Source organism: Neophocaena asiaeorientalis, unplaced genomic scaffold (genome assembly GCF_003031525.2).
Source record: "Neophocaena asiaeorientalis asiaeorientalis breed wild unplaced genomic scaffold, Neophocaena_asiaeorientalis_V1.1 scaffold629, whole genome shotgun sequence".
In the NCBI taxonomy this organism is placed as follows: domain Eukaryota; kingdom Metazoa; phylum Chordata; class Mammalia; order Artiodactyla; family Phocoenidae; genus Neophocaena; species Neophocaena asiaeorientalis.
Genome location: NW_020175468.1, coordinates 5,203,274 through 5,227,406, shown reverse-complemented (window position 1 = coordinate 5,227,406; position 24,133 = coordinate 5,203,274). Strand labels below are relative to the sequence as shown.

General features: G+C 52.5%; 3 protein-coding genes across 3 annotated transcripts in view; all 3 read left to right on the top strand.

Annotated features, from left to right (window-relative positions):
• The first annotated feature begins 3,009 nt into the window (after positions 1-3,009).
• Positions 3,010-4,713, top strand: APOC4 (apolipoprotein C4). The gene is made up of 3 exons (XM_024768116.1): positions 3,010-3,085; positions 4,174-4,315; positions 4,548-4,713. The coding sequence occupies exons 1-3, from the start codon at positions 3,010-3,012 to the stop codon at positions 4,711-4,713; spliced, it is 384 nt and encodes a 127-aa protein (XP_024623884.1).
• A 458-nt stretch (positions 4,714-5,171) lies between these two features.
• APOC2 (apolipoprotein C2) lies at positions 5,172-6,648 on the top strand. Its single transcript, XM_024768755.1, has 4 exons — positions 5,172-5,379; positions 5,812-5,887; positions 6,058-6,192; positions 6,400-6,648. Exons 2-4 carry the CDS (start codon positions 5,833-5,835, stop codon positions 6,510-6,512), a joined length of 303 nt encoding a protein of 100 aa, XP_024624523.1. The 5' UTR covers positions 5,172-5,379; positions 5,812-5,832; the 3' UTR covers positions 6,513-6,648.
• Positions 6,649-10,776: 4,128 nt separating this feature from the next.
• Positions 10,777-24,133, top strand: part of CLPTM1 (CLPTM1 regulator of GABA type A receptor forward trafficking) — a 28,561-nt gene continuing 15,204 nt past the window's right edge. Inside the window, exons 1-4 of the mRNA XM_024768274.1 lie at positions 10,777-10,859; positions 10,960-11,065; positions 16,760-16,872; positions 23,642-23,765. Of these exons, the coding sequence (XP_024624042.1) occupies positions 10,777-10,859; positions 10,960-11,065; positions 16,760-16,872; positions 23,642-23,765 (426 nt within the window). The remainder of the gene's footprint in view (positions 10,860-10,959; positions 11,066-16,759; positions 16,873-23,641; positions 23,766-24,133) is intronic.

Here is a 24,133-nt window from a genome sequence, read left to right as displayed (position 1 = left end):
GACGTTAATTCAGTGAGTTAATGCGCTGAAGCCTTGCGGTGGCATCTGACGCGTAGGGAGCGCTCGGGAAACACAAGCTTAATAAGTAGCAGCTGGCGTTGACAACACGGCTTTGCTGCACGTCTCTTGTTGCTCGAGGCACTTTAGGTAAACGACCTGCTTTACTCTCCTGTGTAGGAACGTAGTCCGTGACTCTGGTTCCTGGACGGAGAAACAGGCCCAGAGACATTAAGCAACATACACCAGGTCACACAGCAGGAGGGAGGTGGAGCCGGACTGTGACCCCAACACCATGCAAAGTGGGTGTTTCCTTTTTCTTTTGTTATTATGGTAAAATACATAACATCAAGTTTACCATTTTAACCGCTTTTAGGTGTACGGTTCAGTGGCATTGAGTACATTCACAGTCGTGTGCAACCATTACCACCATCCATTTCCAGAATGTTTTCAGCATCCCAAACAGAAACTCCAGGAGATTTTATTTGGCTGATTAGCGTCAGTGAGGAACTCCAGGGAGCATTCGTTGAGCAACTACTGTGTGCTAGAGCCCACGCTGGGGCCATTGGAATGGACAGCATTCTTCTGGGAGCCTCTGGATTTGTCCTGTACAGTCATCCAGGTTGTGGCCAAAGTGGGGTTGTCAGATTCACCACCTAAAAATACGGGACGTGGGACTTCCCTGGTAGTCTAGTGGTTAAGAATCCGCCTTCCAATGCAGAGGATGAGGGTTCGATCCCTGGTCGGGGAACTGAGATCCCACGTGCTGGAGGGCAACTAAGCCTGCGCGCCGCCATGAAAGATCCCGCGTGCCGCAACTAAGACCCAAGGCAGCCAAAAATAAATAAATAAATATTGAAAAAATATATAGAATCCCTAGTTAGATTTGAATTTCAGATACACAACAGATAAATAATAGTATAATTCCCAAATATTGCATGGGACATACTTACACTAAAAAAAGATTCATGGGACTTCCCTGGCGGTCCAATGGTTAGGACTCTGTGCTTCTGAGACATTAAGCAACATACACCAGGTCACACAGCAGGAGGGAGGTGGAGCCGGACTGTGACCCCAACACCATGCAAAGTGGGTGTTTCCTTTTTCTTTTGTTATTATGGTAAAATACATAACATCAAGTTTACCATTTTAACCGCTTTTAGGTGTACGGTTCAGTGGCATTGAGTACATTCACAGTCGTGTGCAACCATTACCACCATCCATTTCCAGAATGTTTTCAGCATCCCAAACAGAAACTCCAGGAGATTTTATTTGGCTGATTAGCGTCAGTGAGGAACTCCAGGGAGCATTCGTTGAGCAACTACTGTGTGCTAGAGCCCACGCTGGGGCCATTGGAATGGACAGCATTCTTCTGGGAGCCTCTGGATTTGTCCTGTACAGTCATCCAGGTTGTGGCCAAAGTGGGGTTGTCAGATTCACCACCTAAAAATACGGGACGTGGGACTTCCCTGGTAGTCTAGTGGTTAAGAATCCGCCTTCCAATGCAGAGGATGAGGGTTCGATCCCTGGTCGGGGAACTGAGATCCCACGTGCTGGAGGGCAACTAAGCCTGCGCGCCGCCATGAAAGATCCCGCGTGCCGCAACTAAGACCCAAGGCAGCCAAAAATAAATAAATAAATATTGAAAAAATATATAGAATCCCTAGTTAGATTTGAATTTCAGATACACAACAGATAAATAATAGTATAATTCCCAAATATTGCATGGGACATACTTACACTAAAAAAAGATTCATGGGACTTCCCTGGCGGTCCAATGGTTAGGACTCTGTGCTTCCACTGCAGGGGGCACAGGTTCAATCCCTGGTTGGGGAAATAAGATGCCGCATGCTGTGCATGCCCCCCCCCCCCAGTTTTTAAAAATAAATCAATTAATTAAAAAAGATTCATTATTGTCGTCCTGTATTTTATCTGGCAACCTTAGAGCAAGGAATCCAGCCCATGGTTCCCTGGCTAAACTGTGCACCCTGGCTCATGGCTGGGTCCTCTGGGAGAAAAAGGCTCATTTTCTTTCTGGCTGGTGTTTGGCCCAAGCCTGATGTTGACAACCTCCCACTAATCTCTCCCTCACAGGGCCTCACCCAGCCTTCATGTGGACTCTGGGAGGCAGGCACTTACTACCATCACCATTTTACAGATGAAAACACTGAGCCCAGAGAAGTGAATGTATTTGCCCTGGTCACGCAGTGAAGGTGTGTCTGGCCCTGTAGTCCAGTGGCCAACGGATCTCAGAGACAAAATAAATAATAATAAACAGGTCTGATCTGTGAGCACTTGTGTTGCCAGACTACACATTAAGAATTTCCCTTGAGGACTTCCCTGGTGGCGCAGTGGTTAAGAATCCGCCTGCCAATGCAGGGGACACGGGTTCGATCCCTGGTTTGGGAAGATCCCACATGCTGCGGAGCAACTAAACCCGTGTGCCACAACTACTGAGCCCGCGTGCTACAACTACTGAAGCCTGCGCACCTAGAGCCCGTGCTCCGCAACAAGAGAAGCGACCGCAATGAGAAGCCCGCGAACCACAACGAAGAGTAGCCCCTGCTCGCCGCAACTAGAGAAAGCCTGCATCAGCAACGAAGACCCAACGCAGCCAAAAAAAAAAAAAAAAAGAATTTCCCTTGTTATCACGTCATTTAATTAATGTCCTAAAGTATGGATTGTGAGCCCATTTTACGGAGGAGGGAACTGAGGCCCAAAAGAGGGGCTGTCACACGAGGTGGAGCCAGAATTTGAACCCAGTTCAGCACAGGAGGCTAACCTTCCCCTGTCAGTTTAGGGTGGTGGGAGGATAGGAAGGAGAAAGGAAGAAGGCCAGCAGGGGCGGGCATGGCCTCGGATCATCACTGTCACCTGGGCCCCTCTCTATCTGAAGTCCCTGCCAAGGGGCGTGGGGAGGTGGCCAGGGGAGGGCTCTGCTCAGCGCAGCCTCCCCCTCCCCCAGCTTAGAGAGCTGAGCACAGAAGGACAGAGGGACAGAGGCCCCCAGAAATGTTGTTCCCTGGATGCAGGTCCCGGGCCCTGTCCTCCCTCTGCTTCTGCGTCCTGGTCCTGGCCTGTGTCGTGGGTGAGGAGGAGTGGGTGGGCGGGTGTGGGGACCCCGATGCAGCATGGGGTGTGAGCGTGACCGGCTGTGAGGCATGCAGATGTGCGTGTGTGTCTGGGAGTGTGTGTCGCGGGCGGCCATGAGTGAACAGTGTACACGGGGTTGGTAGAGATGACAGTGATCGTGAATATGCATTTGTGCGCGTGTCAGCTGACGAGTATGTAGTCATGGTAAACATGTTAAGTCTGTGAACATGCATTTGTGTGCTTGTGCGTACATGTGTGTCTTTAGGGGGTATTTATGCAAAAGATTTGACAGTCTGGGCATGCGGAAGGGTGTCTGTGTGTACTGGTGTGTGAGTATGTCTGGGTTCTGCACATGTATTTAAATTGTGTGTATATATATATATATGCAGTGCATCCGATGTGCAGGAAACCGGTGCAAGTACCTTCTACATGTTAACCCCTAACTCTCACAATAACCCTATAAGCTAGGACCTGTCATTATCCCATTCTACAGAAGAGGAAACTGAGTCTTGAAGAGGTTAAGTCATTGGCCAAGGGCACACCACAGGTCACATGGGTGCCTCTATACACATGCGTACATGTGTACCCGTGGGATGGCTGGTCTCTGTAGGTGAGGCTTTGCCCAGGTGCATGGGTGCTGGACAGACAGGTGTGTGTGATTCCTGGCAGAACCCCTGGCCCACCAGCCTGACATATGGCCTTGCCAACCTCCATCCCCGGGGGCATCCTTCACTGCCTGTGGAGGTTGTTCAAACCGTGTGGGAGTCACAGGAGAACGGAGGGAGCGGCAAGATCAGGAAGTGAGGGAGGCATCAGGAGCAGGGCAGGGGGCAGAGAGGCGGCGTTACAGACTGAGGGAGGAAACCCCAGGCAGACGCAGGGGTGACGGGGCTCCCGGGCACAGATGGTGAAAGGAGATGACCGCTGGCTGAAGGGGGGCGAGGGGCAAGAGGGACATAGAAGGCGATGAGAGGACCGGCAAGGGGCCACCAGGAGCCACGGTGACGGTGAGCATGGAGGGAAAAGGAGATGGAAGGGTTCTGGGGTCCCAGCCGTCCCAAGTTGCCCTCTGATCCCATCTAGCATGTCAGCAAGAAGGGCCTGGGGGAAGCTCGAGCCCCCCGCCAGAGCCGGCCAGTAGTTCCTGGAGCCTGGTTCCGGGCAAGGTGAAGGAGTGGATGGAGTCGCTGGTGACCAGGACAAGAGAGAGTTGGCAGTGGTCCTGGTGCGTGTGCACAGAACGGGGCTGGGGGCCTGAGTCTGAGGGAGGAGGGGCAGGACCGGAACTCGTGGGTTCCCAGGGAGCAGGACAGGGCGGGGGCAGGGCTGTGACCCCTGGGTCCCAGAGGGGTAGAGGGTAAGAGGTGAGAGCAGGGACTCCTGGGTCAGAGGGAGGAAGGGGTCAACGGGGCAGAAGTCTCGGGGGGTAGCTGGGCTCTCCACTGTGATGTCCACAGGGGCCCCAGTGCCTTCCAGGGCTTTGTGCAGACCTACTATGATGACCACCTGGGGGACCTGGGTTCCCACACCCAGGCCTGGCTCCAAAGCTCCAAGGACAGCCTCCTGAACAAGGCCTACAACCTGTGTCCCCAGCTGCTCTGCGGGGACAGCTACTGGGATTAAAGTGTTCACAGCCTCTGCAAAAAGAAGTTCTCCTCTGTCCCTGTCCCAGTCCCTCCCGGATGCTGCCAGAGATAACCCCACCCCATCTGCCCCCCAGAGGTTAAGGAGTAGAGGAAGTGACAACACGAAGTGACACACGTGGCAGGGGAGCGACAGTGGGGGCGGGGGAAGGAGTGGGGGCCGGTGGGGGGGGAATGACCCTGCTCCCCCAGTGCTGAGACCCACCACTGCAGGCTTGTGGGTGGCGTGGAAGACTTCAGGCTTCTCAGTTTGGGGTGGAGGGTGAAGGCTGGAGACCAGGCAGGGTTAACAAGCCCCCCCAGCGGCCCCTCCTTCAGCGCTCTGTGTTCACCTCCCACGGGATGAAGACCCCAGGCCTCATGCCTGGCGGGCACCCAGAGCCCCCATCACCTCCACACTCCCCACCCGGCCTGTCTCTCTCAGCGGTGAATCTTCAGAGTGGAGGCTTCCTGTGGCTTGACCTCAGGGATGTCACTGCCCTCTCGGCCTGCAGCCTCCCCCCCACCCCCCACAAGCAGTTCTGTTGGCCAGGACTTTGGCCTAGGCGTTGAGGTCGGGGTGGTGGCTGTGAAGGGGTGGACCTCAAGCGCTATAAAGCCTTTCTCTGCCTGATTGGAGCTGGTGAGGACAGCCTGCCAGAGTCCGGTAAGAGAGGGACATGGCGGGTGGGGGACTGCAGGAGGTGGCCAAGATTGTTAGAGCAGAAACTGCAAGAGTCAAGATATTAGATTCCAGTGATAGAATCATGGAATTTAGAGTATTCCCTGCCAGTCCAGTGGTTAGGACTCGGTGCTTTCACTTCTGCGGCCGGGTTTCATTTCCTGGTCGGGGAACTAAGATCCTGCAAGAGCACAGGGCTGCCAAAAAAAAAAAAAAAAAATTAAGATGTTATAATCGGCCATCGGGAGTAGCATCATAGAATGTTAGGAAGTGAGGTCCAAGTCAACCAAGTCAAGCCATTAGGGGTTTGACTCAGGTCGGGGGGAGGGGGAGAGGGGGGTCCCAGGCTGGTATCCCTGAGCGCAGGGGACCCTAGGATTAGACACCTCCTGTGGCCCTGCCCCACACCCTCCTCAGCATTCCAGGTCTCCTGACACCATGGGCACCCGATACTTCCTGGCTCTGTTTCTCATCCTCCTGGTGTTGGGATTCGGTGAGTGTGGTCAGTAGGAGAGGAGGGGCTATGAGGGGAGGGATGAGCCCCAAGCATCTTCCCAGCCCAATTCTTGTCTGGCCCTGCCCCTGCCCATTCCTCTTCTTCCCCGCCTCATTCTCCCCCTGCTGCAGGCCCCTCAGCTCCCCTAACTCACTCTCCTCCTGCAGAGGTCCAGGGCGACCCTGTGCCCCAGCAAGAAGAGACTGCCAGTCCTGCCATGCTCACCAAGGTGCAGGAATCACTCTTAGGTTACTGGGATCTAGCCAAGACAGCTGCCCATAAGCTGTACAAGAAGTTTCCAGGTTCAAACCTGGACCTGGTATCTCAAGGCCCAGGGATCTCAGCTCCCAGCCCCCAGTCCCAGTAGAACCCGGGATTCTGAGATGCCAGGCCTGTCCTACTTAGGGATCCAGGAGTTTGGGTTCTAGCCACGTTTTCCCACAGGACACAGGCCCCAGCCCCTCCTCCCTCAGACCCAGGAGCCCCAGCCCACAGCCCCTCCTCCTCAGTCCTTCTGTCCTTTCTCCCCAGGGACATATACAGCAAAAGCACGGCAGCTGTGACCACCTATGCAGGGATTTTTACTGACCAGGTCATTTCTCTGCTGAAGGGAGAACATTGACAGCTGGGCCCCCAATCTCGGGGGGAGTCCAGAACCCAGCAACCCCTTGGGTCCCCTGATCTATACCCCACCCCCACTTCCTAGCGACTCTCAGCATCCTGCTCCCAACTCTAGCCTGACTTCTTATCAATAAATAAAAAAAAAAAAAGCCAAGTTTATTCTTCTGGATATGGTTGCTTTTCTGAGACCTCAAGGTCAAGATGGAGGATCTGATGCTGTCCAGCCAACATTCATTGAGTGTCTACTCTATGTATATCGCCCTAACCTGGTCAATGGGAATAAAGAGGTGAATAATAATCATGAATAATCATAACAACAGGAATTGGAGACTGCCTTTCACCGAGGTCTGGCTTTCTCTGCTTTTTTTTTTTTTTGGCCACACTATGTGGCATGCGTGCAGGATCTTAGTTCCCTGACCAGGGATCGAACCCACGCCCCCTGAAGTGGAAGCACAGAGTCTTAACCACTGGACCACCAGGGAACTCCCGGCTTTCTCATTTGTAAAATGATAAATGGATATAGCTGATCTGCAGTGGACTCTGGCCGTGTCCGGGTCCTGGGCTGACACTTTGAATGTGCCATCGCAGTGAGGTGTCCAGCGGCCCTGTGGCAGAGGGGAGAGCGGTGCCCATGAGTCATTGCTGAGCGTGGCAAGGCAGCGCCCAGGTTGGCTGAGACCCGAGAGGACAGAACTGTAAACGCTGTGCTCTGTGCCAGTTCCTATACATTTGTCCCACATGTATTTGTTGAGACACAACCAGGTGCTGGAGACACAGCAGGGAAAAGACCTGCCCTCACGTGGCCCCCGCAAAAACGTACTGATTGGGTCCTGACCCAGTTTCACACGTTTTTTGTTTGTTTTAATTTATTTTTGCCTGCGTTGGGTCTTCGTTGTGCGTGGGCTTTCTCTAGTTGTGGTGAGCAGGGGCTACTCTTCGTTGCAGAGCACAGGCTCTAGGTGTGCGGGCTTCAGTAGTTGTGGCTCGTGGGCTCTAGAGCGCAGGCTCAGCAGGTGTGGCGCACGGGCTTAGCTGCTCCGCGGCATGTGGGATCTTCCTGGACCAGGGCTTGAACCCGTGTCCCCTGCATTGGCGGGCGGATTCCCAACCACTGCGTCACCAGGGAAGTCCGTCACATGGTTTTATTGATTACCGTTTTGTGGTATGCTTTTTAGCTGTTCTCTTCTTAGTAGCAATAGTGATAACACTTCCTGAGCTCCTGCTCAGGGCCAGGAGCTCTGATCCATCCTGAGCCACACGTAGAGAGGCTGAGCGGGTGGAAGGCAGAGGATGAACAAGAGGACCCATGGATAAGATAACTTGAGACAGCAACGCGGGCCATGAAGAAAAGGAGAGGAAGTGAGGAGTTCAAGGTCTGGGGGCGGCTACCTTGGGTTGCGGCACGGGGAGAGCCCTCTAGAGGACCCAGCTGGGCTGGTCACCGGGCATGCGTCACAATGCAGTGTGGTAAGGACTACTGTTGATGGCAAGGAGGGGGAGGGGAGGACTCACTTGGCGCCCAGGTCTGAGCAGATGGAAGAGGGTATCTGGGCAGTGGGGGATTACAGGCCAAAAGCACAGGGTGCAAATAAGAGCAGAGGCCCTGCAGTCTGAGAAAGGACAGTGCTGGGGCACATGGTTAGATGGGCTAAGAGCCTGGACTCCTGCATCTGGAGGGAGTAGAGAGTGGTCCTGGGCCGCCAAGTCCTATGGGCGGGGCTATTGGCCTCTGAGGATGCGGGGCCTCTATTCTCCTAACAGACTTGGCATTAACTTCCAGCCAGCCTTTTCAGTACTCTTGGGGCAGTTTTCCCAGGTTCTGGGGCTGGGCAGCTGTGAATCTGGCAGAAAACAGGGGCCTTGGGGAAGGGTTGTGAGAAATGCCCCCAAGTCCCCAGGGCCTGGGAAGAGCTGAGACTGCCAAGCCCAATGGGTGATGGGGAGGGGGGAACCCAGGAGGAACAATCCCTGCTCTGTCCACTTGTTTCCCACAGACTCAAGCCAAACCAAACCACTGCCCAGGCCAGTTCTGCTTCCAACCAATCCTGGTGTACCTCCCAGACCCCGCCTTCCTTTCTCAGGCTCCCAACCCCAGTCCCACTCCCTTCAGGACCCCAGGAGTCCAGGCCCCAAGACTCCTCCTCCCCCAGAACTCAAGACCTCCAATCCATTCTCCTCAGGACCCAGAAGTTCAGGTCCCCAGCCCCCTTAGAACCTGAAATCCCAGCCTCTGGTTGGTGTTGGGCGTCCCCTAGTGGAGCGCAGTGTGGGTCTGGCCTGTGATTCACTTAACAGTAGGAATGGAAGAATTTACTCGGTCACTCCGCAGACATGGGGGAGGGCTTTACAAGGGCCCCATCTCACAGTCTAGCTAAGAACCTCTAGTGTTCCAACAAATCAGGACTCTGCGGTATATGAGAGAGGTTGTTAGGGGACCTAGAGCTGAGAGCAGAGATGGGGTAACAATGAAACCGGAGAAGATGAGCTTCAAAGCCCCTCACCTGCCTGGGCTTTCTGTGGTTCTCTATTTATATGTGTACGTGTAATTTTGTACTTTTAAAAAAGAAGCCCACAAAAATCTCAATCTGCCCATCTTCTGGGGGACTTCATCAGTATGTTCATTTCATCCCTAGACTTGAAGACTGGGTCTACAATTCCACAGAATCGTTATTACTATCATTGTTGTCTGTAAGAGAAGGGGACCAGGCAAGTTTTCTTTTTTTAAAAAAATTAATTAACTAATTAATTAATTTGGCTGCCTTGGGTCTTCGTTGCTGTGCGAGGGCCTTCTTCGTTGGGGTGCGTGGGCTTCTCACTGCGGTGGCTTCTCTTGCTGCAGAGCACCAGCTCTAGGTGCGCGGGCTTCAGGAGTTGGAGTTCGCGGGTTCTAGAGCACAGGCTCAGTAGTTGCGGCACGTGGGCTTAGTTGCTCCGCAGCACTTGGGATCTTCCTGGACCAGGGCTTAGAACCTGTGTCCCCTGCATTCGTAGGCGGATTCTTAACCACTGCGCCACCAGGGTAGTCCCAAGAAGTTCTCCAAGGTTTCTTCTTGTCCTTGTGTTGGTTCACAGAGGTAATTCATTCATCTTCCCCACTCAAAGTTTCATCCTTTCACTCGGCAATCATGCCCTGGGACAGTGCTGGAGACACACGCATCTCTGTCAGTGATGACACAAAGTGGGCAGGGAGGGGGTGGGGAGTCCAGGGATCTAGGAGGACTGGGAGGCGGTGCCCCGCCCAGTCTGGGGGCCAGGGAGGAGGGATAATACTATTGAGCTGAGACCGCGAGGAAAATGGAAGATTATCAATAGGCAGTAAAATGATAAATAAATAATTAAAATATCTCTATGCAAAGCCTGCTCTCCTTTTCAGATAATATGTAAAGTTCATAATAACAGTGCGTGATACTGATCACTTAGCCCCACACGGAGAACCCGGGCCAGGTGTTTTATATTTTTGATTTCACTGGGTCTTCCCAATAACCCGGCGGCGCAAAGGCGGAGAGGAATAGCGGGTACCATTATAATGCCTAGCTTATAAAAGAGGAAGAAAATGAAGCCCAAAGAGATAGGTCACTTGTCCGGGATCATTTAGTCGGTCAGTAGCACAACCAGGGTCTGAACCCAGGTCAGACTTCCACCCAATTCATTGGTGAAGGTTTAAAAGCCGCTGAGCCTTCTGTCCTCTCTGGGCCTCTATAATTCCTTCTCCGGGCCAAGGGTCTTTCAACACGTGTCCAAGCCCGGAGCTGTAGGAAGATAGCTAATGAAAAAGTACGGAGTTCTTTGAGCCCTTGAAGCCGAGGCCATAGCCGCAAGGTTTACTAGAAAGCGGACCGCTAAGGGAACGCGCATGCGCATTAAACTAGGCGGCCCGAAAGCTTAGGGAGGGGCTGACAAGGTCCGATTTGGAAGTGTGGTGGCGTGAGAACACTGAAGTAGTAACTAAATGCACAGAACTATAACCTAGGGAGACTTGTCGGAGGAAAGGGCTGTGTTACGAAGAGGGGTCTGAAAGCGAAGCCACCGACCAAAGATCCTGCCCTCCGAGTCTTGGGTGCGGAGGCCAGGAAGGTTCCTTTAACGCAGGAGGGCGTGGTTCAAGTGGAGCATCTCTAAGAGATACGGTGGCCGGGAAAGCTCAAGAACTTGGAACTTAAAGAATAGGCGGGGCAAAGTGGACAGGATGACCCAGGAGGCTCGTATAACTGGAAGAAGCGGGTTATTCGTGGGGGCAGAAAGAACGTAGGCTGTGGGAAGCGTACATGTTGGCCAAGAAAGCCTTGGGAGTTCGGGGCATGCAGTGTGTCTATTACGCGAAAACAAACGAGCTGCGACGCGACGGAGAGTACGGTGGCCTGCTTGGTCTTTTCATAGACTTTAGCGGCTCCTGAGAGGCGTGGCTGAGGCGCTCTTGCGGGTTACGGTGGCCGGCAGGTCGGGGAAAGCGTGAAATCTCGCGCGATCGCGCTGGAGCCGTCGGGGACGGGGCGGGGCTGGCGGCGGGGGCGGGGACCAGGAGGTGTGGCGGCCGGGGGAGGCAGCTCCGGTCAGGTACGGAGGCCGAGAGGGGCCTGAGGGGCTCTTCCCCACCCGGGGGGCCTCCCACGGGGCGTGTCCTGCCTCTTTTCACAGAATCCTGTGTACTGGGGGCTCCTTGCCCATAGGGACCTTGAATACCGGGCCCAGGTGGGGCCGGGCAGCCCGGGAGGCTGGACAGTGTAGGGAGCGGGGCCGTGTCGCGCGCCGGGTCCCCTGCATGCTCGCGCCGGGCGGCCACCAGGCTCGTTGCTCGAGCTGAGGACACAGTGGCGCGGAGGGGCGCAGACTTGTACCCAAGCGCCCTGGGTTGTCGACTCCGTGATTCCAGGCTGCAGGATAGTTCCTAGAATGGGCTGGCGTTCACGGGGTGCTCTAGGTGTGGGCAATGATTGATTGATTGGGAGTTTTCTAACTCTGGGGAAGTCAGGTAATCATTGTGGATAAGGGCACGCGCTGTGGAGGCTGACAGACCCATTTTATAGTCAGGAATCCAAGGAACAGACAGAGGCGCCTACAGAAGGTCACCCAGGTTAGATCTGGGATCCATTCCCTCTAGAACTTACCAGCCGTTGCTGAAGCAAGGTGGTCGGGACTGAGATGGGTTTATTTTCAGCATAAACTAGTCCTATGCCGGAATTCGTCCTGGTACTGATGACTTCTGACCCATTGCCACTTGAACTAAACTGAGGTTGCAGAACATACTAGTTCAGGCAGCCACCCTTCAGACGTTTAGGGAATCGATGGAGTGACAGGGAGGTGCTGTCGACCCACCCACTGGGATGTCACTGACACGTGGGAGGCAGCACAGGGGAGAAGAGTGCAGGTTGGGAGGGGAAAACGAAGCTGAAGCTGACACTCTGTGACCTTGGAAAGTTCCTTACCCCCTTCATTTCTCCAGTGGTAAATGGAGGGATTGGACAGGAGGGCCAGCCCTGTGATGGGCCATGAAGATGGCTCCAGCCATGTCCCTTCATCAGTGGAGTGGGAGAGAAGACTGGTGTGTAAACAAACAATTATAATCCTGGATGACAAGGATGGTGACAAAAAGTCTGTGTCAGAAAGTGAGGGAGCCCAGAGGAGGAGCAAATAATATCACCTGGGGAGGACACTAGGGTGAGATTTGTGTGATGTGACAGAGCCAGCATCCCTGGTCTGGATCTTTTCAGCGTCTTCAGCCAGGGCCTGGCCCTGGGGGCAGCCCTAGGAAATGTTTGTCTCTATCTTTAGGGGCTTCCCAGTCTCGCTGAAAGAAGGTCTTTTCCCCCTCTGCGTTTCTGTTGATTATTGGGTGGGGGGTGATCAGAGAGACTAGGGCTCAGGGTGCCCTGATTGCCCTGAGCTTACAGAGGACCCCTCCCCCACAAGATCTCCTCTTGTCCCACTTCTGCTTAAAATCTTTCAAGACTTATTCCTTTGCTCTCAGGATTAAGTACAAATTCTTTGGTAGATCAAGGCTTTGCATGCTCTGCCCTTTTTCCTCAGACTGGGCTAGGATTTCTCAACCTCAGCACTATTGACATTTGGGGTTGGATAATTCTTCGTGGTAGGGAGCCGTCTTGTGCATTGTAGGATGTTTAGCAGCATCCCTGGCCATGCTAGATATCAGTAGCACACACATCTCCTTCCCCAGTTGTGACAACTAAAAATGTCTCCAGATGTTGCTAAATGTCCCCTGGGGGGCAGAATTGTCCCTGCTTGAGTCACTGGACAAGAGGAGCGTCAGCCACTGTGAAGCTCTTTTATTTCCAGGAGTGTGCCTTGCGCTCTCTCTCCACCTCGTAGCCTTTGCACATGTTTCTTTTTACCTGCCTGATCCTTATTAGTCCTGTGCATCTCAGGTGTTCTCTCCCCTAGGAAGCCTCTCTGACCCTCTCAGACTGGGTCAGGGCTCCAACAGTCCCTGGGCTCCTCTGTCCCAGCCCTGCCCACTCTGGGTTGTCACTGTCTGTCTCCTCCAGTGGACTGGGAGCCCCTGGAGGGTACAGCAGGAACTGTCTTGGCCACCACTGTGTGCCCAGCGCTTCCCAGCTCAGGACCAGGCACAGAGCAAGCCCTCAGCGTTAGTGGAATGAATGGGTCTTGAGGCAGAGGCTGGGCTGAGGTGGAATTCCCATGGTGGATCCAGGCAGTCAGGGAGGATGCCCTGACTTCCTCCCAGCCCCGGCCCAGTCTCATGGCCTCAGCTGCTTCCTGGGCCCCTTAGTGGGTGTTCTGGGGATTGTGTGTGAGAGTGGGCTCATGGGTGCAAGAGCAGGAACTGCTTCTTAGTCACTGCAGCCTCCGCAGCCACTGCTGCCCTCGCCTGGCTCATGTGCAGACCCTCAGCAATCTGCCCCAGCCAGCCTGCTCCTCCTTCAGGCAGGGACTCAGACACCAGGCCCACAGCTCTGGTAATCATTGCTTCAGCTAACGTGGGTTGAGTCCCCACTAAATGCTAGTCCCCATGCTGATGCTGGCACACGGCTATGAACAAAACAGAGGCCCTGCCCTCTTGGAGCCCATGTATTTGTTGAGGGCTGGGAGTGGGGTGTGGGGTGGGGTTGGGGACAGGGACAGTGAACAAGGTAAATAAGAAAAATATACAGCGGTTCGGATGGTGCTAAGTGCCATGGGCAGAACTAAAGGTGGGGAGGAGCATAGGAAGAGAGGGGTGGGTAGGAGGTTGCCATTTAAATACAGTGGTCTGGGAAGGGCTTTCTGAGGAGGTGACATTTGAACAAAGACCTAAAGGAGATGAGGGAGGGAGTCACACATATGGTGGGGGAAAGCCTTTCAGGTAAAGAGAACAGCCAGTGCAAAGGCCCTGAGGTGGAACAGGTGTGATGAGGGAGCAGCAGGGAGGCTGATGTGGCTGGAACTGGTGACTGAGGGGGGAGGGGGGAGAGCAGATGGGCACAGAGGATCATGCCAGGCCTCAGAGGCCATGGTGACCACTTTGCCTGTACTCTGAGGGAAGTGGAGCCACAGGAAGGTTACCTTTCTATTGAAGTGTAATTTAGATACCGTAACATTCACCTGTTGTCAGTGTAGAGTTCAGTGGCTTTCAGCACTTATGCAGTTGTGCGGTACAGTCACCACCACCGTGTGGTCTGAGAACACTCCCATCCCTGCAAAACACTCCCTTGTTCCCTTTTGCACTCTCTCTGCCCCCAGCAGTGTCCCTTCTTATTGCTCAGTAGTATTCCATTGTGCAGATCCATCACCGGTCATTCATCGAAAGACTTTTGGGTTGTTTCTGGCTTTACAAGTAACACTGCTATGAACATTTGTGTATAAGCTTTTGTGTGGACGCAGAGTTCTCGTTTCTCGGAGGCAGAGACCTCGGAGTGGGATCGCTGGTTTGGATGGCAGGGGCACATTTAGCTTTTTAAGTAGCTGTGTATTTTTCAAAGCAGCCGCTCCATTTCTCCCACCAGCAGTGTATAGCTCTTTCAGTTTCTCCACGTCCTCGCCAGCACTTGTGATTGTCCATCTTTTTGATTACGGGCATCCTAGTGAAGTGGCACCTTTGCATTTGGCTTTCCTTTGCATTTCCCTGGGAGGCTTTCCAGCCAGCTTGTCCACCATTGCAGGTAAGAGAACAGACCTGGGAGCCAGCCAGACGTGGGTTCAAATCCCTGCCCAGCCTCAAGCTTCCTTTTCTTGATCCAGAATCAGCTCAGACCTGCTGCAAACCCTTGCTTGCCCCCCTCCACCCAGTGCTCCCAGGAGCGAGGCCAGCCCTGAACAAGGGGGCCCTGTGCCTATTCGACCTCGCCCGCCCCTCAGCCAAACCTTTGCCCACACCTCTTCTCTCCCTTAGACACCCTTCACCCAAATGTCAAAGACAGCTCCTCGGGAGGCCTCCCTAACCACCCGGTCACCCCCTCTGCTTGTTTCCCCTGGAACACTTTCCTGTTTACCTTTGTTAATTATCCTGTTAACTGTTCTGCCGGCACCTTTCCCTCTAGACCCTGAGCTCTGGGAGGGCAGAGACCCCAGAGCTGTGTGGCTACCACTGACCCTGCTGCCCAGCACGGGCCTGGCGCACAGTAGGTACTCGGGAGTTACTTTTATCGACACACAGAGGAAATCTGTTCTACCCTAAACGAGCTGGTATGATCACAGCCTGGCCCTTGGGTCAGAGAGCTGAAGAGCCAGAGAGGGAAGTGACACACCCAAGCTCTCACAGCCAGGGACCATGGGACCGGTCCACAGCCCAGGTCTGTCAGACCCCAGAGCCCCACCTTTTACCACAGTGCTCTTCTGCACTTGGGAGGTGAAAGGGAAGAGCTCTTGCTGGTGAAGGGGACAGGAAGTGACAAATGACGCCTTTAACAAATGCTGGCCTCAGCTTCGTGGCAGCCTCATCTGGCTTCGGGAGCCTCTGTCCCTACTCTTGGGGGCATTTGAAGCTGACAGAAGACGTTGCAGAGGAGCGGGCTTGGAGCAGGAGTCGGGGGACTGGGGAGGCCCAGGAATGGGTGGATTGGTGGCCTGAGTGTTCAGGGCAAGCCCTTCAGAGAGTGTTTGTTGATGCCCTGGGTGTTCATTGAACCCCTGCTCTCTGCCAGCCCTGGGCTGGGCAATGCTCCCACCTAACAGCCATTATGACAGTCCTGGGTCCTGTCTCTCTCTTTTTTTTTTTTTTTTGGCGGTACGCCGGCCTCTCACCGTTGTGGCCTCTCCCGTTGTGGAGCACAGGCTCCAGACGCACAGGCTCAGCGGCCATGGCTCACGGGCCCAGCCACTCCGCGGCATGTAGGATCTTCCCGGACCAGGGCACGAACCCGTGTCTCCTGCATCGGCAGGTGGACTCTCAACCACTGCACCACCAGGGAAGCCCTGGTCCTGTCTCTTAAAAGCTGGAGGGTGAGGGGACAACTGGCGGGAGGGAAGAGGGCAAGACAGGGGAGCCAGCAGGTGCAAAGAGAGGGGCAGGAAGAATTTCCCCATCTCGGGCCCTTCCAACCTGACATCCTGAAATTCTCCACTTCTGAGCTTCTGTTTCTGAATGAAGATTGTTTCTTTGGGAAGTCCTGCCTGACTCCCTGGCCTGCCCACACTCCTGTCATCGTGCTGCCATCATCCTTCCTGAGTGACCCAGACAAATGGCTTAGGCTCCCTGAGCCGCCGTTTGCTCGGCTGCCAAATGGCGGTGTTCCTAGTTCTGGCCTCACGGGGTGGTCTGTGCTGTGTACATCTCACACACCTCTGTGTGGCTCACGATCTGATTGTGTTTTTCTGTGTCTGTCTCACCTGCTAGATCCAGAGCCCCTGGAGGGATGGGCCCCCCACAGGGCTGGCCACAGAGGAGGCGTCAAGAATTGTTTGCCCACGGAAGGACCTTTCAGATAAACCCAAGCCTTAGAGAATCTGACACCTGCCACCTAACCCCTTCTACGTTGTCCCCAGTAGCCATCTCCTTGCATCCTGGGCTCCAGCCCCAGGGTGCATTGGCCCATCCTCGGAGTCAGACTGTCTCTCTCACCTTCCTGTCTGCACCTGCTGCTTCCCTCATTGCCTCCTCTGCACCAGCCAACTGGTTATGATTTAGGGCTCAGCTCTGCTGTCTCCTCCTCTAGGACCCCTCCCTGACCCCCAGGATAGGCCAGGCGCCCTCTCTGTGGTCAGCCCTTACTGGGCCTCGGCACGTGGTGGTGCCTACAACAGCCTTGGCGCCTCAGGGTGCATCCTCCCTCCTCACCCTGGCCTCTGTCCCTGCAGGTGACTAGCAATGGCAGCATCGGGAGGGACCCGCCGGCGGAGACCCAGCCCCAGAACCCACCGCCCCAGCCAGCACCCAATGCCTGGCAGGTCATCAAAGGCGTGCTGTTCAGGTGAGCAGATGTAGCTTTGGTTTTGTTCATTGAAAAAAGTTCAAGTAAGAAAAGCATAAAGAGGAAGGGAGGAAATTCTCTGGCAGTCCAGTGGTTAGGACTCCATGCTTCAACTGCAGGGGGCACTGGTTCGATCCCTAGTCGGGGAACTGAGATCCCGCAAGCCATGTGGCACAGCCAAACAAACAAACAAATTTTTTTTAAAAAGAGGAAAGGAAAGAAGCACTGAGGATTACCATCATTACTGTACTGCTGGAGACCTTTTTACTTTCTCATAATTCTGGGGGCTGGAAGTCTGAGATTAAGGTGTCAGGATGTCTGGTTTCCTCCGAGGCCTCTCTCCTTGGCTTGTAGCTGGCCGTCTAACTGTCTTCACATGGTCTTTCTTCTGTGTTGTCTGTGTCCTAATCGCCCCTTCCTATATGGGCAGCAGTCAGACTGGATTAGGGCCCACCCTAAGTAATGACCTCACTTAGCCTTAGCCACCCCTTTAAAGGCCCTATTTAGAAGTGCAACACATGAATTTGGAGCGGGGCGGGACACAACTCAGCCACAACATCTGCATTACATAAAATTTAGCATTTTAACTATCTCTGAGTGCACCACCCAGTGGCATTAAGTATACTGACATTGTTGTGCAACCATCAGACCATCTATCTCCGGAACTTCTTCATCTTCCCCAAACTGAAACTCTGTACCCGTTAAACACTAACTCCTCGATTCTCCCTCCTACCCCCGGCCCCTGGCCACCGCCATTCTCCCTTCATTTCTGTGAATTTGACTGCTCTGGGTCCCTCCTGTAAGTGAAGTCACACAGGCTGTGCCTTTGAGAGCGGCTGGTGCAGATCCTTTTACACGCGGATGCATGTGACCGTTCCCAGGTACCGGGAGCACAGGGCCTGCCTTCTGGAAGCCTGGCCTCTGAGTGAGGCCCCGGGGAGCTGCTGGGAGGGCGCAGGGGGATCTATCTGGGACTGGGTTTCTTCATCCGTGGAGCCCCTCCTTTCTCTTCACCGTGCCACTCCCTCCCCTCCCCCCGCCTCCGTGTCCAATAAGGACTTAGAATTTTCTTATATATCAGTTTCTTCTTTTCGTGCTTCAAGCAGCTAGGAATAAAGATTATTTTTATCTTTCCCTTCATTTTTACATAAGAGGTAGCCTATTTTACACAGTTCTACACCTTGATTTTTTTTTTCATTAACACTATACGTTAGAAATCTTTCCACGTCAGTACATAAGGGAGCTTCCTTCAGATAGACGTTTTGAATACAGCCACAGTGCAGGCTAATTTCCTTCCTCAGGACCAGGCGCCACCAAAAATCAGTCCCGGTGGGTGCTGGAAGACCGTCTCCATCTGGAGTTCTTAGATGGGATTCAGGGTTTGTTTCCAGGGGCCTGTGAGCTCTCTGAAGCATCAAGCAGATTGCATGAGAATGGCCTGTTTTGAGAGTAGAGGGTAGAGCCCGTGGTTTTCAGCACTTCCTCCAACTATACCAGTGGTTAGCTGGAGTGGAGGGCGGGGTGGGAGGGAGAGTTGTCGTATGTCTTTTCATACACTTAAAATTTCCCCGTGAATGTAGAATGCCTACTTGGGGTGGGAGTGAGGATATGAACATTAGGTGAGGGCCAGCCCTGGTGTCCTAGGGCAGGGCTTCCTGGTCTGGGATGTGGGGATGGAGGGCCCACGGTGAGCAGATGTTCTTCAGGGAACTGGGGATCTGGAATCCTACAGAAAGTCCAGTCCAGTCTGCCTCGTCTCACACACGGAGACCCAGGAGCCCGGAGTGCGTGGGCCCCCTGCAGGCCACACGCTAAGCCGGGGCACAGCTGCCTGTGGGTGTCCTTGCTCACACACTCTCCCTTGGCATATTTACTGAAATGGAAGCCTCCCTTGGAAATGGAGAGGTCCCCAGGAATGGCCAGTTCCAGACCTTCCCCAGCCATGTGCATCAGGGACCTCCTGGGGTGGTGGGAGGCAGCAGATAGCTCAGCTGGGCCATGGCCCCTGAGACCCCGGACCCCAGGGCTCCATGGCTTGTCCAGGCAGAGGCAGGTCCCTGTGCCTGATGCTGCCCTTTGGCGTGGTTTGGGGCTCAGCAGGGAGGCACCCACTCACGCTAGAATTCTCTTGTAGTGTTTTTCCATTCTGAAGTTTTTGGTATGCCTTTTTCCTATGATGAAAATAACAATAATAGCTAACACTTCTAAAACACTTACTGTATGTACCAGGCTCCATTCTAGATGATGTATTATATCGTGTGTGTGTACATATCAGTGCATTTAATGCTTGTAGACAAGCCTATGAGATAAGAAGTGTTGTTATCCCTTTTTTTTTTTCTCATTTATTTATTTTTGGCTGCTTTGGTTCTTTGTTGCTGTGCGTGGCTTTCTCTAGTTGCAGCGAGCAGGGACTACTCTTCGTTGTGGTGCGTGGGCTTCTCATGGCGGTGGCTTCTCTTGTTGCGGAGTGCAGGCTTCAGGCGTACGGGCTTCAGTAGTTGTGGCACATGGGCTCAGTAGTTGTGACTCACGGGCTCTAGAGCGCGGGCTCAGTAGTTATGGCACACGGGCTTAGTTGCTCTGCGGCATGTGGGATCTTCCCGGACCAGGACTTGAACCCGTGTCCCCTGCATTGGCAGGCCGATTCTTAACCACTGTGGCACCAGGGAAGCCCTGTTATCCCTATTTTAACTGTTGAGGAAATGGAGGCCTAGAGAGGTTAAGAGTCTTGCCTAAGGTCACCCAGTCGGGAAGTAGGAGAGCTGGGCCTCAGATCCAGATATTGCAACTTAGAGGCTGAGCACTTAACCTCTCTGCTATACAGTTGATCCTTGAACAACATGGGGAGGGGGGTGCCGACCCTGTGTATCCACGTATCACTTACAGTTGGCCCTCTGTACTAGCGATTCCTCCATATCTGTGTTTCCACATCCACGGATTCAACCATCCATGGATCGTGTAGTACTGTAGTATTTACTGTTGAAAAAGATTCGTACGAGTGGTCCCACGTACTCCAAACGTTTGTTGTTCAAGGGCCAACTGTATTGCTTTTCACACCTGCAATCAATAAGTACTTGTCTCATCTAATAATTATAGAGCTGCATGTATCTGAGAGACCCGAATTAACACAATAGAAGTTTCCCTGTCTCTCGTGTACTATCCCGGACCTAGGCAGACCAGGATTCTGCGGTCTTCTGCATCCCAGATTGCTTCCTGCTCTTTGTTCCACCATTGCTAGGTTTTGCGCTTTATCCTCATGGCCTAATATGGGTGCTGAGGATAAGACCATCACGTCCACATTCCAGGAGGGAAGAAGAAGTAAAGGAGGGATGCTCTTTCTATTTAAGACACTTCCCCAAAGTCCAGTAAACACACTGTTTTTACATTTTATTGGCCAGAAGTTCACCATGTGTCCACACCTGGCTGTAAGGCTGGATTTTGTAGTCTTTATTCCAGGTGGCCAAGGGGTCCCGTTAAAATTTAGGAGTCTTCTTTCTGAGGGAAAAGGGAAAGATGAATATTGGGAAACAACTAGCAGTCTGCTACAGTTTCATTGTGGGGCTTTTATTTTGTTCATTAAAAAATATTCAAAAAGAAAAGCATAAAGAAGAAAATCAAAAATCACCTGAAGGTAACCATTATTCATCATTACTGTATTGGTGGCGGTCCTTTCCCATGTTGATTCACGTGCATGCTGTTTTCATTGTGCAGAGTTTTTTTTAAGACAGTATTGTGTTTTGAGGCATTTTGGGTTTTTTTGCTTACCCCTAGGCCTTCCCTATTCCCCCAAACCAAGGGAATCCATTTTAAAGTCTGATGTGTATTTTATACCTTTCTCTACTTTTATGTTGACGTAAAGGTGCATTACAAATTGTTGGGTTTTTTTTTTTTTTATTGTGGCAAAATACATATAACAAACTCTACCATTTTAACCATTTTTAAGTGTATAATTCTGTGGCATTAAGTACATCCACATTATTGTTCAGCCATCGCTGCCATCCATCTCCAGAACTTTTTCATCTTCCTCAACTGAAACTGTCCCCATTAAACACTAACTCCCACTTCTCTTTCCCCCAGCCCAGGTTTTTGTTTTTGTTTTCACATAGTATATTACACAAAAATGGATGGCTACTCTGTACACTTTCCTTCATCTTGCCTTTCTCTTTAAACAGTGTATCCTGTAAAGATCTCCACTTCATTTACAGCTCAAAGACTGTGTATTATGTCTATTCAGTTTTGTAAATTGAGAAAATGACTCTGAATATATTTGTTTTAACTGTCATTTTGTTTCTGTTTTGATTTCTTTCTATCATGTTATTCAGAGTGGATACTTCTGAAGCTCTCTCTCAATATACATTTTGAGGGTTTTATAACATTCTGAAACCTCCAGTGCTTCTGAGCATCTCAAAGTTTGGGTTCTTTTCTTTTCTTTCTTTTTTTAAATTTTTATTGGAAAATGGTTGTTTACAATGTTGTGTTAGCTTCCACTGCACAGCAGAATGAATCAGCCGTACACATACAGAGATCCCCTCCCATTTAGGTTACCACAGTGCCATTAGGTAGGTTGGTTTTGGTTTCTGCTGCTTCTCGCTCATAGTGTCTCGTTTCCTTGTGCACCTGGCTTATCTGTGGCTGTGTGTTGATCATCATACTTGGAAAATTATTTATAGGAATCATTCCAGGCCTAGGATGAACCTGTTTTCCTACAGAGAGGACTTGCTTTGCCTCTGCTGGCTGCCTGGAGCATTGTCATTCGGGGTCTCCTTGGTACCAGTTCAAGGCTCTGGCTGTGCCCACCTGGCGTGCGACTCTGAGGAGGGCTAGGCCACACCTGCTTCCCCGTTTCCTTGGCGGGGAGCCCTGTGGAGTCTTAGCTTCTCATAGAGTAGGTCTCTGGTTACCCTGTGTGGGCCCTGGGCTGGCGTTTTTGTTCACCCATCAAAACACCTAGCAGATGTCCTCAAACACCAAAAAGAAGCTTCCAAAAAAAAGGAAAAACAACAAGGACTTACTGTATAGCACAGGAAACTATATTCAATATCTCGTAATAACATGTAATTGAAAATAACCTGAAAAAGAATATATATACACATTATATCATATATTATCAATTATATATATATAAATATGTGTATATATAACTGAGTCACGTTGCTGTTTACTTTTTTTTTTTCAAATTAATCAATTAACTTTTTGGGTTGCGTTGGGTCTTTGTTGCTGCACGCGGGTTTTCTCTAGTTGCGGCGAACAGGGGCTACTCTTCGTTGCGGTGCGCAGGCTTCTCGTTGTGGTGGCTTCTCTTGTCGCAGAGCATGGGCTCTAGGCACATGGGCTTCAGTAGTTGTGGCACGAGGGCTTAGTAGTTGTGGCTCGCGGGCTGTAGAGTGCAGGCTCAGTAGTTGTGGTGCACGGGCTTAGTTGCTCCGTGGCATGTGGAATCTTCCCGGACCAGGGATCGAATCTGTGTCCCCTGCATTAGCAGGTGGATTTTTTTTTTTTTTTTTTTGTGATACGCGGGCGTCTCACTGCTGTGGCCCCTCCTGCCACGGAGCACAGGCTCTGGACGCACAGGCTCAGCGGCCATGGCTCATGGGCCCAGCCGCTCTGCGGCATGTGGGAGCCCCCAGTCCGGGTCACAAACCCGTGTCCCCCTCATCGGCAGGCGGACTCCCAACCACTGCGCCACCAGGGAAGCCCAGCAGGTGGATTCTTAACCACTGCGCCACCAGGGAGCCCTGTAAACGTATACTCTTAAAAGCACTGAAGAATGGACAAGACTGCAGACTTACCAGGCAAAAACTGAAAGGAAGATGGGAACCAAAGAAGTAAAGAAGGACTTCCCTGGTGGCGCAGTGGTTAAGGAGCCACCTGCCAGTGCAGGGGTTCGAGCCCTGGTCTGGGAAGATCCCACATGCCGTGGAGCAGCTAAGCCCGTGCGCCACACCTACTGAAGCCCGGGTACCTAGAGCCCGTGCTCGGCAACAAGAGAAGCCACCGCAATGAGAAACCCACACACTGCGATGAAGAGTGGCCCCCGCTTGCTGCAACTAGAGAAAGCCCACGCAGAGCAACGAAGACCCAACCCAGCCAAAAATAAATAAATTAAATTAAATAATTAAAAAACGAATATATGTTTACATATATATATATAAACTTGATTAAAATATATAAGAAAATAGAAGAACATATAGAATATGTTGCTATATCGAGATATATAATTGTAAATGTAAAACTGGTGTTAGTATATTCTTAGTATATTAATTTGTATTAAACTTTTCCAAGTTGTTTCCAACAGGAAAGTTGGTCTGAATAACCTAGCCCAGTGTTACTAAAAATAGGGACTCGCCCATTACTTACTGTTTGCTTCTGCAGTTTTCAGTTGATTTGAAGTTCTGAAATGTTGGTCTGCCTGACGTCTGTGTCCCTAAAATGCTGGGGTTCCAGGTTCTAGGGTTCTCACACTTTGGGATTCCAGGGGACTGGGACGTTAGGTTTCCTAGTTCGGAGGTTTCGAGGGTCGAAGCCCCTGCAGCCCTGTGGCCGCCAGACTCCAGGGAGTCAGTGCCAGGCATCTGGGGTCTATCCCCGGGCATGGCCTTTGGGGGCATCTTGTCTTCTCAGCGGCCCTACAACTGCCTTCTCAGGGACCCTCCCTACTCGATCAGCCCCCGGGTCAGGCCGCAGCAGGTGCTGAGTCAGAAGGTCAAGCAGATCCACGTTGGAAAGAAAAGGCATGGAGACTCACCGCCTGCCCTGCTTGCCTCCTCAGGATCTTCATCATCTGGGCCATCAGCAGCTGGTTCCGCCGCGGGCCGGCCCCTCAGGACCAGGCAGGCCCCGGAGGAGCCCCACGCGTTGCCAGCCGCAACCTGTTCCCCAAAGACACTTTAATGGTAACCACTGGCTGGGAGGCCAGACCCGGGAGAGGAGGCGGGGAAGGTGTGGGGGAGTGGCATGGGCTGCTGGGACAGACGCGATCCCTGGTCACCGTCAGGTCTGTGAACGGGTCCAGGATTGAGAGACTCCAGGTGCATCTTCAGCCCATGAAATCTGAGTCACTCAGGTGACACTTACAAGGAGCAAGTAATTCTTCTGGGTTTGTGGTGGTGGTCTTTCTGCGTAGAAGGACTTTGTTCAGCAGCACCTGCAACAGGTGTTCTAACCTCAGTAATCTCGGCTTCTCCCACCTTTGCGGTTCTCTGCAGCTCTGGGATGCCTGATTTCGTGGAATTCTGGCCAGCAGGGCGACCACCACTCAGCT